General features: G+C 31.1%; 1 protein-coding gene across 21 annotated transcripts in view; it reads left to right on the top strand.

Moving 5' to 3' along the window:
- Positions 1 to 13,400, top strand: part of LOC139495223 (receptor-type tyrosine-protein phosphatase epsilon-like) — a 61,182-nt gene extending 47,782 nt beyond the window's left edge. For 12 of the 21 annotated variants that reach the window (XM_071283467.1, XM_071283466.1, XM_071283464.1 and 9 more), the window contains 11 exons: positions 253 to 395; positions 822 to 957; positions 1,607 to 1,756; positions 3,838 to 3,928; positions 4,804 to 4,877; positions 6,010 to 6,144; positions 7,390 to 7,518; positions 8,866 to 8,898; positions 10,872 to 11,029; positions 11,440 to 11,575; positions 12,407 to 13,400. In XM_071283467.1, the coding sequence (XP_071139568.1) occupies positions 253 to 395; positions 822 to 957; positions 1,607 to 1,756; positions 3,838 to 3,928; positions 4,804 to 4,877; positions 6,010 to 6,144; positions 7,390 to 7,518; positions 8,866 to 8,898; positions 10,872 to 11,029; positions 11,440 to 11,575; positions 12,407 to 12,466 (1,245 nt within the window). In that variant the 3' untranslated portion in view covers positions 12,467 to 13,400. The remainder of the gene's footprint in view (positions 1 to 252; positions 396 to 821; positions 958 to 1,606; positions 1,757 to 3,837; positions 3,929 to 4,803; positions 4,878 to 6,009; positions 6,145 to 7,389; positions 7,519 to 8,865; positions 8,899 to 10,871; positions 11,030 to 11,439; positions 11,576 to 12,406) is intronic. The other 9 variants (XM_071283468.1, XM_071283469.1, XM_071283456.1 and 6 more) reach the window with 1 other exon arrangement.
- The last annotated feature ends 4,029 nt before the right edge of the window (positions 13,401 to 17,429 follow it).

The raw sequence follows: 17,429 nt of genomic DNA, 5'->3' as shown, positions 1-17,429 counted from the left end.
TTTAAAAGATTCATCATTGACATTCGAATAAAACAAATACTTATAATAAAACTTGACAAAATAGATATCAAGTAAATAGTCTTTGTCTTTTTATGTTTTGTTTGTCTTGTTTCTTTGAATTACACGAACATACACCTAATATGTGTTGTTGGTCTTCTGTCCCTTCAGTAGGAATTATTATAACAACAATATATTAAAATATTTATGTTAAGTAAGACGATAGATCTATAGTACATCCCCTTACTATTGTAGGATAATGCCAGGCTTCAGGTCAAACATTTACAGTTTACGTCATGGCCTGATCGAGATGTTCCTAAATATGTTACAACACTTGTAGAGTTTCACAGTAAGGTCAACAGCCTGCGTCATGAAGGACCTTTATTGGTTCACTGCAGGTAAGAAAAAATAGAAACATTTCTGGTTTTTCACATCTAGGGGCATTACGTTTTATGGTCTGTGCGTTTATTCGTCCTCCCGCACGTCCGTCTGTTGACAGATAGTTGTTGATAAAGTTGAATCAACTTGAAAATTATTACACATGTTTCATGTGTGGTTCTTAACAATGCATTTTAAAAAGAGAAGGACTAATGCTGTAAGCGGGAAATTGAACCATCGGTTTAATATGCACAGACGATACCAATGCAAAACAAAAAATCAAGGACACTACCAAAATAACTGTCTATAGATTCTACTCAAAGTGTTGTACAAATCGTGCTATTTATATGTCTAGTTTCTAAACCTGAACCTGTTTTTGAATGTGACCATAAAACTTATGTGGTGTAGATTTCTGTCGTTTTAACCTTGTTTTAATTTTGTTCCAGTGCTGGAGTTGGGAGAACCGGAACATTTATAGGAATAGATTACTTGATGGATCAAGCTGACAGTGAGGGGAGAGTAAACATATATAAATGTGTAGAGAAAATGAGGATTGCCAGGCCAAACATGGTACAAACACCTGTAAGTGAAAAGATAAATTCCCTTAACTGTATTGCAGTGCTGATTTGTTTGTGTATTACGTATGTGCTTTCTTTTTAATTGAATCATTAAGTTGCTGATTTAGTTAGTAACTTAATATTACATTGGTTGCAAAAAAGTGTCAATATTTTAAAGTAAAGTATGTGAAGTGAGTCGAATAATTTTACTCCCCTTACTCTATTTTTTAATAATTACTTTATCAATATAAAGTGTATCCGTCCGGAACGTTTTGTTTTCATATTGAGTAGTTGTATGACCAACATGAATATAAACGGAAAGTTTACATAAAGTAACATACACTGAGCGAATAATACCTTAATAATATAAAACAGAGACGAAAGATACCAGAGGGAGAGTCAAACTCATAGATAGAAAAATAAACTGACAACGCCATGGCTAAAAACCAAAAAATAAACAGACAAATAATAGTACAGAAGATACAACATAGAAAACTAAAGACTAAGCAACAAGAACCCCACCAAAAACTTGGGGTAATATCAGGTGCTCCTGAAGGGTAACCAGATCCTGCTCCACATGTGGCACCCATTGTGTTGCTTATGTTATTACAAATCCGGTATAACTGATGTGTTTAAATATGCTTTTATAACATGATGTTGTGGTTTTCATTTAGGACCAGTACGTTTTCTTACACCAAGCATTAGCCGAAGCACTGCTCACGTCCGAGTCTCCTGTGGACGAAGACGAGTTTGAAAATTACTATAATCAAATGCAAATTAAAGATCCTAGATCAGGACTTACCAGATTACAAAATGAATTTGAAGTAAGTAATCCTTATTGTCTTTGGTTTTCTATAAAAATTCTTATTTAATATTCTTTTTATTTTAGTTCTATTTATTCATTTATTCATCAATTTATTTATTTATTAAGTATTCTATCCTTCAAATTTTTGCTCATTTTTACTTTTTATCCATATCATTTATTTTTTTTTTTATTTATCACAAAAATTATTTCAATTACTTTAAGGTAAAACCAAATTATGAAATGTCCAAAAAGGTGCCAGTCAGGGCTGACTGTGCGAGTGTTGTATAGCCAAGCAAGGTCGTTAAAAGTAACTCATCATCAACATCCTTACAACAATGCTGCTCGTTTATTCGTGAAGTGCACTTAGACAATTGCATTTGAATTGTAAATGTTCTAATAGAGGGGTAATTTACCCCTTTTTAGTTTATAGAAAGTTCTTCAATTTTATATTAGCTTTCGATTTTCCAATATCTGACCTAGAAGAAAAATTAGCTGCATATTGGCCAGAAAAAAATGGCAACGGTAATGTTATTCTCAAAATCAAGAAGATGCTTTTTATAAAGCACTGTTTAATTTCAGAACATATGTATCACTTTGTTAAATATTCGATATAATGAAATTTAAATATTTACCTACCATCATTTGGTTGAACATATAGAATAGAAGAATAGAATATCTTTTATTTCCATAAGAGGTACCCTCAAGGGGCATAGTGCATATACATATATGACAATATAAAGTTATAATTTACAAATACAATAAAGCAGAACAACAAAACAGTATGCTAAAGTTAGACATTATAAATATTGGTAACAGTATCCCAGTGTTATATAATAAATGTTTACTCAAGGCAGGTGTTTTGATAAGAAATAGCCAAGTTGTTTTAAAATATTAATGGACTCACAGTTTAATAACCAAATAAATTTATTGACCATATCTAAGGAGTTAAAAATTTTACATTCCTTAAATATCAGATCAAATAACAGGTATCTATTCTTAGAGTATACAGGACATTCTATAAGAAAATGAAGTTCATCTTCCACTTTATTTAAATTGCATTCAACACAAATTCTTTGATGAACTTCTAATTTGGAATATCTCCCAGTTTCAATTTTGAGTCTATGAGATGAAATCCTGAATTTTTCTCAGATCAAAATTATTCAAGATATTTAAATAATTTTCTTTACAAAAAGAAGTTTTAAATTGACAATATGTTCTTAGTTTTCCTTGGCTATTTTGGCTTTAAGCATTCTCCCAAGATTTAATATCGGATACTTTTAAACAATTAAGTAAACATTTTCTGAATTTGTATTTACTAAAATTAATAAAGTTACTAGGCAGATCAATAATTTTACATAGGTGTCTGACACTGCTATACCAACTATTGTGATTTTTATCACCTAAATCTTTAGAGGTCTGTAAGGCTTTATATAATAAAGAGTCCTCAGGCATATTTTCAATTCTAAAATAATAATTCAGCAAGTTTTTCATAATACTAATATAAATAGGAAATCTACCCAGTTCAGATAGAACAGATAAATTTTGTTATTTTCATGTGTAATTTATCTGGTTCAAGATCTGAATAAATCTTATCTAAGAGTATACCATTTTTAAATTTACTACTCTTTGGGTTAAACGTACCCCAAATTTCAAAGGAATTAAAAAAAATAGGTTTGATAATGTGATCAAATAGATGTAGACTGGTAGTAATTTTTGGATGTGAACGAATAACATCTTTGCATAGTTTATAATAGCCTTTTAGACTCTTTTTGTACAATTCCTGTCTTGCATGAGAGAAGACCCCTGAAGCAGAAAATATAAAGCCTAAATACTTGTAGTCCTGTACACATTCCAGTTCAACTTGCTGAAGAGTAAATTTTTCATTGATAGGTCTACCTTGCTTATTAAATACTAAAGTTTTTGTTTTATTGGTGTTTATGTTTAAGCACCAGTCAGAACAAATAGTAATGTGCAAGTTCGTAATATTGTGAATTTTATTGTATAGATTTCACTGCTTAGAAATAATTATCCATCCAAACGTTTTCACTAAAGTTTCCAATACGACATCGAACTTTTATATTTTTATTTTGTGACATTCAGGAAGTAAAAACTCAGAGAGTAAAACGTTCACACGAGGCAGCAAAAGCCGAGGAAAATAAACATAGAAACAGACATACGAATATTTTAGCATGTAAGTAATCAACATTATTTACTGATTTGTTTTATAAGTAATTAGGATAAACTCATCATAGATACCAGGATTGCATTTTATATTGCAAATTATGTCATTATGATCATAATAAATTTCAATGATTACGACCTGCAGAAGACAAAATGAAGATCTGTTGCAGAATGATTGCTTTCGCTCATATTATTTTAATCTACAAAAAAGTTTGCCAAAATTTATCGAAGTTTCGTAGTTTATTATTGAGTACACTAGATGTACACTTCTTCTACTTACGACTCATCAGTAGCCAGTCAGACATCCAACTTTATTACTAAGTCTGAGACCATTTATAAAAAGTTATCAAAGGTACCAGGATTATAATTTAGTACGTCATACGCGCATTTCATCTGCATAAGACTCATCAGTGACGCTCATATCAAAATAGTTATACATCCAAACCTATTACAAACGACCCTCTGCAAAAATTACTCAGATAGTTTAGATATTGAAAACTACATGATTACTAACTATTTAAACATAAACAGTTTGAATGTTGTAAATACATAAACTCATATGGAGAATCTTATTATAAATTTCGTTGAGAGAAAAACACGTTGTATATATTTTTTGCTGGTAATTATCGTAATGGTGGAGAAATAAGTTTCAAACTTTGTTATTTCAATAATAACTTGTTTCAAAATACTTGAATGTTTGTATTTTTACAAGAATTTAATTTCATGGTTTCCTTCTTCCAATAAAATGGACAAAACTGGGTGTCCCATGAATAAATATAGATCTACAGCTGTTATGTATATGAAAGAACTGGTTTTATTAATACAAATTTTTACAAAAATAATATGTATAACTTTAGCTGATGAATGTCGTGTGTTTCCTTTTAGCTGACGAATGTCGTGTGTTTCTATGGTCAAAGATAAAAGGTTGTACAGATTACATAAATGCTATATACTTGCCGGTAAGTTGTCTTATTATTTGAGTATCACAAAACATGGAATTAAAAGTATCATAGACTATTAGATACTTTGACATAAATGTAAAACATTAAAATTATCATGCACTTTTCACTTTTTTTACACTGTATCTTCATCGGGATTGCTCATACCCTATTTTTTGAAAATCCAGAGATATAAATATGCGCTGCCAAATTAGAATTATATGACAAAAAAGGGGACGATTATCAACACCTGTATGACGGAGTTTGAAACTTAGTGTCTAAACAATTTCCTTATCAACAGAAAATAATGTGTCCTATAAACTACGTCAGGACTTTGGGCAGAATGTATAGTACTAACAAGTGCTTTTGGTTAAGATTTAAAAAAAAACCCAACACAGATTTTAATTGTATAAAGGTACATTCATCACACATCTTACTATGCAACTAGTATAGAAGACACACATCTTACTATGCAACTAGTGTAGAACACACAAACATCTTTATATACAACTAGTAAAGAACAAATGATTGTTAATTCCTTTCATTTAAAAAAAAAAAAATTAAATTATACGTAATTGCTGTGTCCACTATTCAATAAAGCTAAAATATTGTTATCTCTTAAATAACACAAAATACAGGAACAACCAAACAAGGTTAAACAAAAACCGGATCAAAATATTAAATAATAATATAAAACCAAATCAAAAGCAAACAAAAGGCCGTACGGTGACCTATAGTTGTTAATGTCTGTGTCATTTTGGTCTTTTGTGGATATTTGTCTCATTGGCAATCATACCACATCTTCTTTTTTATAAAATAAAATAAAATAACCTAATAGATATAGGAAGATGTGATATGAGTGCCAATATGACAACTCTCCATCCAAGTTACGATTAATAAAAGTAAACCATTATAAGTAAAGGTACGGCCTTCAACACGGAGCCTTGGCTCACACCGAACAGCAAGCTAGCTATAAAGGACCCCAAACATTACTACTAGTGGAAAACCATTCAAAAGGGAAAGCCAACGGTCTAATTTATATTTATACATCATGAAAAATACTGTCTCAGCATGAGCTATTTCTCATTTTACATAAAATAATTATCATTGATTAATGGTATTTTACTAAAAACATGTGTTCTGCTTTTTTCAGTCCTTCAGGAACAAATATTGCTTTATAGCCACCGAGATGCCACAATGCTCTACTATCGTTGATTTCTGTAGAATGATCTTCCAAGAAGAAGTTAGAACTATTGTCATGTTGGACAATGATACCTCAGGGATCACTGTAAGACTTTGATTATTGTTTTTTAATAAAACGAATTTAGTTATTAAGAGTCAGATTGTTAGTTGTCTTGATTGTCTATTTGATATATCTCATGAATGTAGGAAAACAGAATTGACTCTGTTTGGTAATAGCATTAACGGTGCCAATTTTTCTGCACCAGATGCGCATTTCGACAAAAACATGTCTCTTCAGTGATGCTCGTGGCCAAAATATGTAAAATCCAAAGCTTATATAAAAGATGTAGAGCTGTAATCCAAAAGTTCCAAAAAGTATAGCCAAATCCGTGAAAGGAATCAGAGCTTTGCATGAGGGAGATACATTCCTTAATTTATAATAATTTTTAACATTTTGTAACAGCAAATTTAATAACACAAAAAATCCGTATTTTCCTGCCAGTACCGGAGTACTGGCTACTGGGCTGGTGATACTCTCGGGGACTAACAGTCCACCAGCAGAGGCATCGACCCAGTGGTAGTAATAACATTAACGGTACCAATTTTTCTGCACCAGATGCGCATTTCGACAAATAATGTCTCTTCAGTGATGCTCGTGGCCAAAATATGTAAAATCCAAAGCTTATATAAAAGATGTAGAGCTGTCTTCTAAAGTAAAACATTGATTCAAACCAAAATATGAAAATGACACATAGTAAATCTGTTTGGAAGTGCTTTTCTGGATTTAACTTCATTGGGAACGCTCAAAGCCGAATATTGAGTGTCTGAATGTACACCTTAGTTTCTTTATGATAGAAACATTAAAATAAATATACATGTTAAGAAAGTTTTAATCTTAGTCTATCAGTACACTAAACTGATTGTACTCTTGAGGACTGATAGTCAACAAGCAGAGATACCGACCCAGTACTGTGAGAAATGAAAACAACATGATGCAATTTAATGCAATAAAAGCGCTTTTCTGTATAACTACCATAGTATTAAGAGTTATATGATCAAAAAGGACTTATAAACAGTAGCCAAATAATTGACGATTCTTCAATTATAACTAAATATTAAGAATAAATTATCATGTTAATACATATGCGGTCAGCTAAATTCTGTTTCAGTTCATGTAATGTAAGTAAAGCCACACTATTGGCCAGAATCAAAGCAAATCTTCCCAATTAATAGAAGATAATTATTTTGTAAGTTTATAATTGACCAATATTTGGCAAATACAATTTTAGTTCATTATGATGTCACATATTTCAATATATGCAATAATATTTATTCTTTTCATATTATGTAGGTGAATGAACACTATTGGCCTGAGGCAAATCAAACAATGGAAATGGGACCGTTTTCTATCAATGTCACCGAAGTAAAAGAGCACAATGACTATACATTGAGAAGCTTAAACTTCAAGTTCGCTGTGGATGTAAGTACATGTATTATTTCAAGTTTTAAATTATTCGTTTCAAATATATAGTTTTCATATGTTCATACATTGATATATTAATGTACATTTGTTTTATAATTCATTTACATTATTTAAAGACATTTGATAAAAAAAAAATGATTTTCTGGAGAGCAATACTAGTCACACATGTCAAATTACAGTTACCTTAATTGCATTAAGTATACATTTCATCAATTGCTCGAGATTATGAGTACTAGTTAATTTTGCTGAGATAGTTAATTAGCATACCCTTTTTTAATCGTTAATCATACAGTTGTATTCAATTCATTTCACTAAACATTTTTTCTGACTAATTATTTGATTAAAGCAAGGACTTGAGGTATGAAATTAACACTTGTTTCTAAGGTTTTGTCAATTGTCTTAACATCTTTAATGTGAAGATTTTGTTGGGGTGTTGCATTTTTCTATCATCTAATTCGATAAACGCATGTAACTTTTATTTCGTATGACTATCTGTTTGTTGAGTACATGTTATTTATCTAACATAAAATATTGTATCGGCTCATATTGTTATATTTGTGATTCTATAATTTATAATATGTAATCTCCAAAGTAGTTATACATTAATAAGCATGTTGAAATAAATAGTGTTTTCATTATACACCTTTGCATGAAAATTCAGAGCATAATCACATTTCCACAGCATGCGTAGTTCTTTCTAGTATTTCTATACCTTAAGACAAACAACTTACTTTGAAATTGTTCAACTTGTTCACCCGTATTTGTATTGTCATATTTAATTTGTATATCTGTCTTATTTCATTGTTACATCATTTTTCTACGAAGCAATTTAATTCAATGTTGATCAAAATAATTCATGTACAACTTTCGACTAGTTTTGGTGCTCTTTTTTCATCAATGACTACAAGTATGTTCAAACATTTGTATTCGAGTTGTACTCTTATGAACTTTTCTGTTTTACTAAGAATATAAATTTAAAAAAAACATCATCTGTATAACTAGATTTATTTCACTTGACTGGGCGGGGTTTGAGAAGTTCGCTTTTTTAAGACCAGTCCATCTAATAGACAGGAGTATTGGAATAAACTCATCAATGAAGTGTCCAGTTATTCGTCTAATATCATACACTCAGTTCTTCAGTATATGGGTTTGGTAACACTAATAGGTGATTAGAAATCAATAATAATTATAACGGCAATCATCCTTATCACACACATCTTCAAATATAATGTCCTTATGCAAATTAAAACATAAGCTCCTCCCGATCAGTTGAAATAACATTGGTAATACATGGATAAAATGTAAAGTCGATCTTATATTCTATATATATCTGCATGGTTACAGCCTGAAAGTAAATCAGAAATGCTTACTGTTCTTGTGAGTAGACCACGTGACCATATCACACTATACCACGTGTTACATGCACGCTTTAACAATATACTTACATTTTATTCACAGAATTTGTTTTTGAATGGTTTATTTTTTACTGTTCAAAATTTACAACTTTTAAATAACACTATGATATTTGCCTTAAAAAAATGGCATAGTTTTTTTGCAAGACATTCTAGAATCATTTGTACATATTTCAGGGCTGGTGAATCAAGTTTTATTAAACCTTTGAAATCTTTTTAATTTTTGGGAAGCATATTTTGTATTTTTTATTACTTTTAAATATTTGAAATTGACAAATTCTAGAATGTTTTCTTTTTTGTCATTACTAACATAACCATCAACATTTGTTTTATTTAAAACGTCAGTTTCAACAAATAGTTGCAACAAAAGACATGATATTTATAGAATACGTCAAAAGCTTCGTCATATAAACCACTCTTTATTAGATATTTATATCACGTTTTAAGTCAGTTTCTGTAAAGATACGTTATATGACGAAGGTTTAGGTAATCCAAGTTAGATGCTTTGTTGTAGGCCCACCCCAATTGCCTTATTCTAATTTATGTTGCATCATCATTGAATTATTACTGAACGCATGCACGATGGAAGGCACAAGTGGACATTGAACTGTTTATCATTCAAGGTACCTCAGTTGACCTGCTTCGTGTTCTGTCTTTTTTATGTGAATTCAAATGCGAGGTTTTGATAGCCACATAACCAGGTTCAACCCATCATTGTTTTTCTTAAAATGTGCTGTACCACGTAAGGAATATTACCATTGTTATATTATAGTTCTTTTCTGTGTGTGTTACATTTAAGTGTTGTGTTTCTGTTGTGTCGTAGTTCTCCTCTTTTATTAGATATGTTTCCTTCAGTTTAGTTTGTAACCCGGATTTTTTTTTCTCAATCGATTTATGAATTTCCGACAGCGGTATACTACTGTTGCCTTTATTTATAACGTTCAAAGATATAAACACATGTATTTTTAATGATTGATTGTCCTATTGCATGTCTTCCCTTATCGTTAAAACATATATATCATCATCAGCAGTTTTAATGCAAACATTGTTTTTCATCTTTTTTTCTGGTGGTTATTTCATGCAAACAGAGATTTCAATACTATCCAACATACAAGTTGATGGAATAAGAGCAAATGCATATTCTTAGAACTAACAAAATGAAAGATTATTAGATTTAAGGCTAACAGGTACTTTCCGTATCATTTGCTTCCCAACGGCAAGAGCATAAATTATTTTATAAATAGTTTGTTGTAAACATAGTAAAGTTAAATAGATGTTATGCGTGTTGTATCTGCTTATTTTTCTTTTTTCTTTTGTTTGTTTATTTAGATGCATTTTCAATTTCCCTAATTACACGTTTGTACACAGGATGTCAATATTTTAAGTTTTTCATTTGCATGCACAGTCTCACTTACTAAATTAGTTTTAATTGCAATTTTATTTCGAATAATATAATGTAATGCCTGAAAGTGGGGTGCTATATCACTTATATCACAGTCAACATATTGTGTTTTAGATGGTGTTTTTTTTTTTATTAATTGATGCATTTGACCTGATCGAGAATGGTAAAAGTAGATTCGTTACTATATCACATTTTCTTGGAAAGCATTTCTTTCATTTAGAAAGACGCTAAATTTCCTATTTGATAAATATAAATGTATTGTAAAATTGTATAGACAAGGAAAATGAAAAAAAATATTAATCTTGAATACAAAGTACTTAAATCTCGTGTTCATTATAAACTTCATTTAATTTCATTTAGTTTAGATCTGGGAATACCAAATGGTGTTATTGTTAGGTTAATGACCAAATCAAAAGGAATACCTTATTAGAGGTACCCAGGAGGGAAAGGGTATACATTTACCGAATGTGTATGTGTCGTTATTCAAAAGCAAAATATACACATTTCAACTATGATCTTAACATGTTGTTTTGCAGGACCAGAAAGGAACCTATAAAGTAAATCAATTCCACTATAAGCGTTGGTCAGAAGGCAAGGTCACACCAGTATCTGTAGAATCTTTTGTTGACTTTATCAATGCTGTCACAGAATGGCAGTCGGACTCAGTCAAACATCCCATTATTGTTCACTGCATGTAAGTATGAATCTTCATTTCATTTTTATATTAATAGCCAAGGATACCTGTATACATTTAAAGTATTATATGTTTTCCTATGCAAATGAGTCAGTTATGTATTTTTGTATGCTATAAGACAAAATGGATAAATGCCTAAAATGTGTAAGGGAATATTGAATATGAAATTCACGTGTTCATAATTCAAAAATGTAAAGGTATATTGTACTGATGATTGTGACCATAGAAACAAATGAGCCTAAAAAGTTTAACCAAGGACTTGTTCTGTCCTTAAACAAAATTGTTACCTTAATTTGTACAAAAAGTTATTACACATTAAAGATTGTTTCTTATTCATAGTTTTCTGACTTAGATATCCATGGCAAGTAATAATTTGGAATAAATATAATACCCTTCATTTCTTTAAACAGGAATGGTGCTACCAAAGTTGGTCTATTTTGTTTAGTTAGAGCCTGTATGGACAGACTTCAGTCAGATGGAGATGTGAGTGTGGTACATGCTCTACATCATATGAGAGCCAGACGTTCTAAGCTAGTGCCAAACTATGTGAGTTTTTGGTTTACGAAAATCAGTCAGCAATATGACAGTTTTTTTTCCATTCGTTCAATTCGTTTGATGTATTTGAGTTTTTAATTCTGTCGTTTGGTATGGGACTTTCTGCTTTGAAGGTTCATACGGTTGCTTATTTCTATTTTTTAAAATTTTGATGAAGTCATCGATTGCATTCTGCATCAGGTGATTAAATCTATTTAATTGCCAATAAGACGAGTTTTCATTTGAGAGATTAGAGGATGAGGATGTCAAACAATATAGGGCAGTGTACGGTTTTTTAGAATTAGCAATACGCATAACTTATAATATACCGGACTTATCTACATAATTAAAAAGGTGCCAGCTCAAATTGGTACTTTACCTCTTCAGTGTCCACAACAGAGTGATACCAAGGGGATATTCAAATTTTCGAGAAAAAAAACAAAAAATTATGCAATGGCAAAAAAGAGAAGACTAACAGGACATAAAAAAAACCTAAAAACCTGAGCAATACCAACCCCACCAAAAACCGTGTGGAGATCTCGTGTGCTCTGGAAGGCTTTACACTGATATCAGTCTTTTAACTCGTGTTATTACGCTTTATCAAGTGATTAGGTATCACACAAAAGTGGATTGGTATTTAACTGTTTTATAACTCTAAGACCGCATAAAAGGTAGAATATGTTGGTTCCTTTCAAAATTTCTAACAAAAGAATATTTATGGCATATTTCCGGAAAAAGAATTTTAAGATCGTTTTTTTTTCATGAAATAAAAACATCACACCTTTTATTAAACGTATACATCATTTGGAAATACTATAGATTATGTCTTCAATATATTTACAGGAACAATACAAGTTTTGCCATGACTGTTTATTGCGACACCTGAACAGTGACCATCTGTGATACCTGATACCAAAGAATAATAAAGCATTATTTATAGCATAATTATTTTTGCCATTATTGTCTATGCATTACGGGTGCACTCGAGTGATGCTTAAAGTTCCGGTTTTGCAGTCGTTGTCATTCCGTGATTTGGCTTTCTTATTAAAAATGCAAAGAGAAAAACGAATAGACTTGGTACTTAACTGGAATGTTTTTTTACAAATTTAAATCACAGATGCCACTTTTTTAGGGATTCATATTTGTTTCATATCAACATTTATTTATTTATTTTAACATGTAATACAAAACATTTGAAAAAGGTTTGAACATATATTTCAATCAGAATGTAAATCACTTGGTTTTGGTTTTTTATCACCCGAATCATTTTTGTTGTCAACCGATGCACAAATTTTATAAAAATTAATAATTAAAAAATATATGCACATGGCAACAGAATTATGTTTTAAATTCGTATATACTTATGTATACATTTAGACATTTTTTATTTAATTATTCCATTTATGAAAGTTGTAAAGGATAATAGGCATATTGTCGTGAATTTTTACAATTTCTGAACTAATATTCCAGGAAGAAAAGAAAAATTGGTGCATCTCTTTATTGAATTCTTTTTCTGGTCAAGAAATTTAATATTTTTCATAAGTTTCTAAGGTAAAACAACTTTTTAAAACATTTACAAAAAATGTGCATGAAATGGTACTCATTTTACACCACCATAATGTAAACTAGTTTTTTTTATATAAATAGAATAGATAAGTTGTGCAACAATTGTAATATTAGAAGATCTTCAAAACAATTCTTTTGTTGCATTAATTTTATCTCTGTAAAAAATTAGACTGTGATATAATTATTTATTATGTATTTATATTTTACATTTGTCATTATACTTGTTCATATTTTTCAAATAAGAATAAAATTATTTTATTATTACTATTATCTATTTTATATTTGTTTTAATTTAGTGCTATTATATCTTACTATCAAGGTCCAGCTTTGGTAATTAAGGGGGTAGACCTTGGTTCAGGGAGATAACTCTTTAAATCAGTTAAGCGTTTGTAAAAGTCAAGTTCATCAATGTATTTTAAGCATTTACCTGAAACAGATTGAAAATAATCTATGTAACCTAGAAGCTTAGAATATATTCTTAAAAAATGGTTGACACAAACATACTGATGATTTTAAGAGTTACTTCCCTTAACCTAGGTCTACCTCCTTAATTGCATTGATTTGATGAATACTCTCCCAGGTATGAAAATTGAGTAACATATACTGAAATCCAAGGAAAATTAAAGGGACATTCCCTTATCAAATGGCAAAATCAAAAGCTAAAACGATTGAAAAACAACAGTCATATTCCCAACTTGGTGCTGTCATTTCTTTACGTAGAAAACGGTTGATTAAACATTGTTTTGTAGCTACAAAAATGTAGGAAACCTCTAACTTCAATGACAGACGCGCAAAATTCAATTATATTGACAACAATGAGTGAGCAAAACAAACAGACATAATAATGAGGTTGTTGTCTCTTTGATACATTCCCCATTTCCATTTTCAATTTTATAATAAGTGAAAATGTCAAAATATGTGTGTTGATATTTGGATTTGCCTATTATTTATTATTATTTCCACCTGTTTCGGTTCTTATTCATCTTTCGAATATTCGGCTTTAGAATGTCCTGTTATCCTTAACTTTGGGTCCGCAATGCTCTTCAACTTTATATTAGTTTGGCTTTCTAACTATTTTGATCTAAGCGTCGCTGATTAGTCTTATGCGCCTGGCGTATCAATTATAAGCATGGTACTTTTGATAACTATTAACACCACTAGGTCGATGCCACTGCTGGTGGACGTTTCGTCCCCGAGGGTATCATCAGCCCAGTACATACTTCGGTCTTGCCATGAATATCAATTTTATGGTAATTTTTATAAATTTACTGTTTGCAAAACCATTAATCATTCGAAATACTAAGGATTTTCTTATCCCTTACATCCCAGCTCTTTTGTTCTAACAGGGTGATCTGAGCCGGATCACCCCTACCAGATCACCCCAGTATGAGTTTCTTTGTTATGCATGCTTCCCTTTGTTCTGTAACATTTTGGCGGGAATGTCAAATCCACTATAAAACTTATAATTAATTATACGGAAAAGACTATCTATCAAAATTCATGTAGAAAAAATATTCGAACTCAAGACCTTTAGCATATCAAGCCACGACACATACCACTACACCAGGACGACTTGATACTAACGAACAGTAGTTTAACATACTTAAAGGAAGCAAGATCTTTTTATAAATGGGGCGAGTTGACAGACCTTTATTCAGTGGGGTTTAAAATTTTTCGTTAATAAGTGAGTTGTCAGACTGATTGTATAATTTGATTTTACGCTTTTTCAAAAATGGGACGAGTCGGTATACAAGAGTGGGGTGATTTTTTTTTATAAAGAGGCGATATAGTGTGGGCCGATTGGAAAGTGGGGCGAGTTGACATTGTTTGATATCTATTCATCATGTTCGGGGGTCATAAAGAGTATACATCATATAGTAATATATAAAGTATATTATAATGGTTGTGTGGCATTCTAAACTAGATTTTATGAATTGTAAATGTTTTTTCGTCTAATCTTAAACAGCTGAGATGTAAAATTGTTATCCCACTCGGATTTGGTGTGTCAGTGTTAGATCACCCTCTGGCCTCCGGCCATCGGGGTGATCTTACACTGACACACCGCGTCATTGTGGGATAACTATTAAAGACATAGATTACCTTAGCCATATTTGGCACATTTTTTGGGGAACTAAGGGTCCTCAATGCACTTCAACTAAACATTGGTTTGGCTTTCTAACTTTTTTGACATGTTGACCTGAGCGTCACTAATGAGTCTTATGTATATAGACGAAATGCGAGTCTGGAGTATCAAATTATAAGCATGGTACCTTTGATAACTACTGACGATGCGATAGAAATGCAATGTTACAAAGATTGACTTGGTTCAATTTTGCAAAACATTGTTTAATTCTTTGTTTTAAATGCTTATCAACGTCGCCATTGATTCACCTTCCAGCTGGTGGATTCAAGCGCTACATGGTTGCAAAGATATTTAAATTGCGTGTCTGTCATGTTTGATTTCACCTGTTATCTATGGTAAATTTTTCATAACTTTACCTCTATTACCATATTCATTCATACATGGAAGAATGCAAAAGATTTCTTTTTCGTGACACAGGTACATGTTGTATGATATACTGGGCCAATATCGCTGCTTGTGAACTAGAAGTCCACGAGGGTATTACCATCACATAAGAAGGAACTTCAGTACTGACATGTTTAATAACAAACCATTTTAGAATTGTCTGTTTATAAAATCAGAAATTTTGTGGAATTGACTTGCTCTGGGAAAGTTTTAAAATTATTGAATATGGGTAGTATTTTGTGTTCTTTTTTTGTTAAATAGATTCCAAATTGCTTCGGTTCTTAAACATCTATAAAATATTCGGCATTGAATTTCAGATACTAATTTTGTCAAATTTCATGTCACTTTGTTTTAATGTAATACTTTTTATGCTGATGAATAATGCGTAATCAGACGTGATGTACTACATGTCAACAATCCACATTTCATAAACACATCAGAAAAATACCTGAATTATATATGATTGTGTGGAAGGGTCTTCATATCCTGCTTCAAACAAAAAAATCAACTTTTTGGAATTTTAGATCCTCAATGCTCTTCAACTTTGTACTTGTTTGGCTTTATAGATATTTTGATATGAGCGTCACTGATGAGTCTTGTGTAGACGAAATGCGCGTCTGGCGTACTAAATTATAATTCTGGTACCTTTGATAACTGTTAACTATAAAAGTATTATTTCTTTCACTATTACTGGGGAAATATGCAACGGTTGGTTTCCATAGCAGTAGGATACTTGTTATTTGTTTGCACCTGGATTGCATAATAGCAATTATTAATTGTACAGTTTATTTTCTACGTTATCCACCATGATGCTTCTAAATACCCAGAAAAGGAATTCCTATTTGGCATTTTCAACAGCATCCATACAAAAATGTTTTTTTTAATCATTTAGGTGGCCTGTTTTTAATGGAAATAAAAACACAAATTAATATTGTTTCAAATGATGAGGGAAGATTATACCTTAGTCAAGAATTCTAAAATATTACTTTATGAATACCAATATTACGGTTGCTGCAATTTGAAATGAAAATAACAAGTTAGGTGAAGTAGTTGGGGAAATTTCTTGCTACCTGCTGTAACCATGAAATTTGACATTTGTGGTCTATTTGTGATCAAAGATTAGATAAGATATAATTCATGGCTCAAAATAACAAAACTTTGATTTTTTTAAATACTAAGGCTGTTCTACCTCAGCAATAGATTACCTAATCTGTATTTCGCAAATCTTTTAGGAATTTTGAGTCCTCAAATGCTCTTCAACTTCGTACTTAATTTTGCCTTTTTAACCTTATTTTGATTCGAATGTAACTGATGAGTCTTTAGTAGACCAAACGTGTGTCTGGTGCAAATACAAAATATCAATCCTGGTATCTTTGGTGAGTTTATTCACCTAAACGGGTCTTTTTATTGGCACACTGACCTTTGCCGTTGACCAATTTATCAGTATATTCACATCGTACAATTTCCAGCGAAATTTGGTAATAGAAAGGCAAAAATTACCTAACCAACGTTCAAACTCATTAGCCTAAAATAAACTGACAACGCTATGCTAAAGGTTGGAAATATGGTTTAAAAGAATAGCTGCATATCAAAATTCTGCCCAAATTTCAGTCAGACAAAAGCTCGTTCATACCATCTATTGAAATCCAAATCTATCCTTATTTCAGTCAACTGCTTTGATCTTTCAAATCAACAATATGCCAACTTCAAAATTCCAAAAACGGAATTATTCCTGGAATCTCCAACAAGGGAGAGACCAATATCAAAAAGGGG

This window comes from Mytilus edulis, chromosome 11 (assembly GCF_963676685.1).
Source record: "Mytilus edulis chromosome 11, xbMytEdul2.2, whole genome shotgun sequence".
NCBI classification, from domain to species: domain Eukaryota; kingdom Metazoa; phylum Mollusca; class Bivalvia; order Mytilida; family Mytilidae; genus Mytilus; species Mytilus edulis.
Note: the sequence above shows the minus strand (reverse complement) of the source record. Positions and strands in the feature narration are given on the sequence as shown.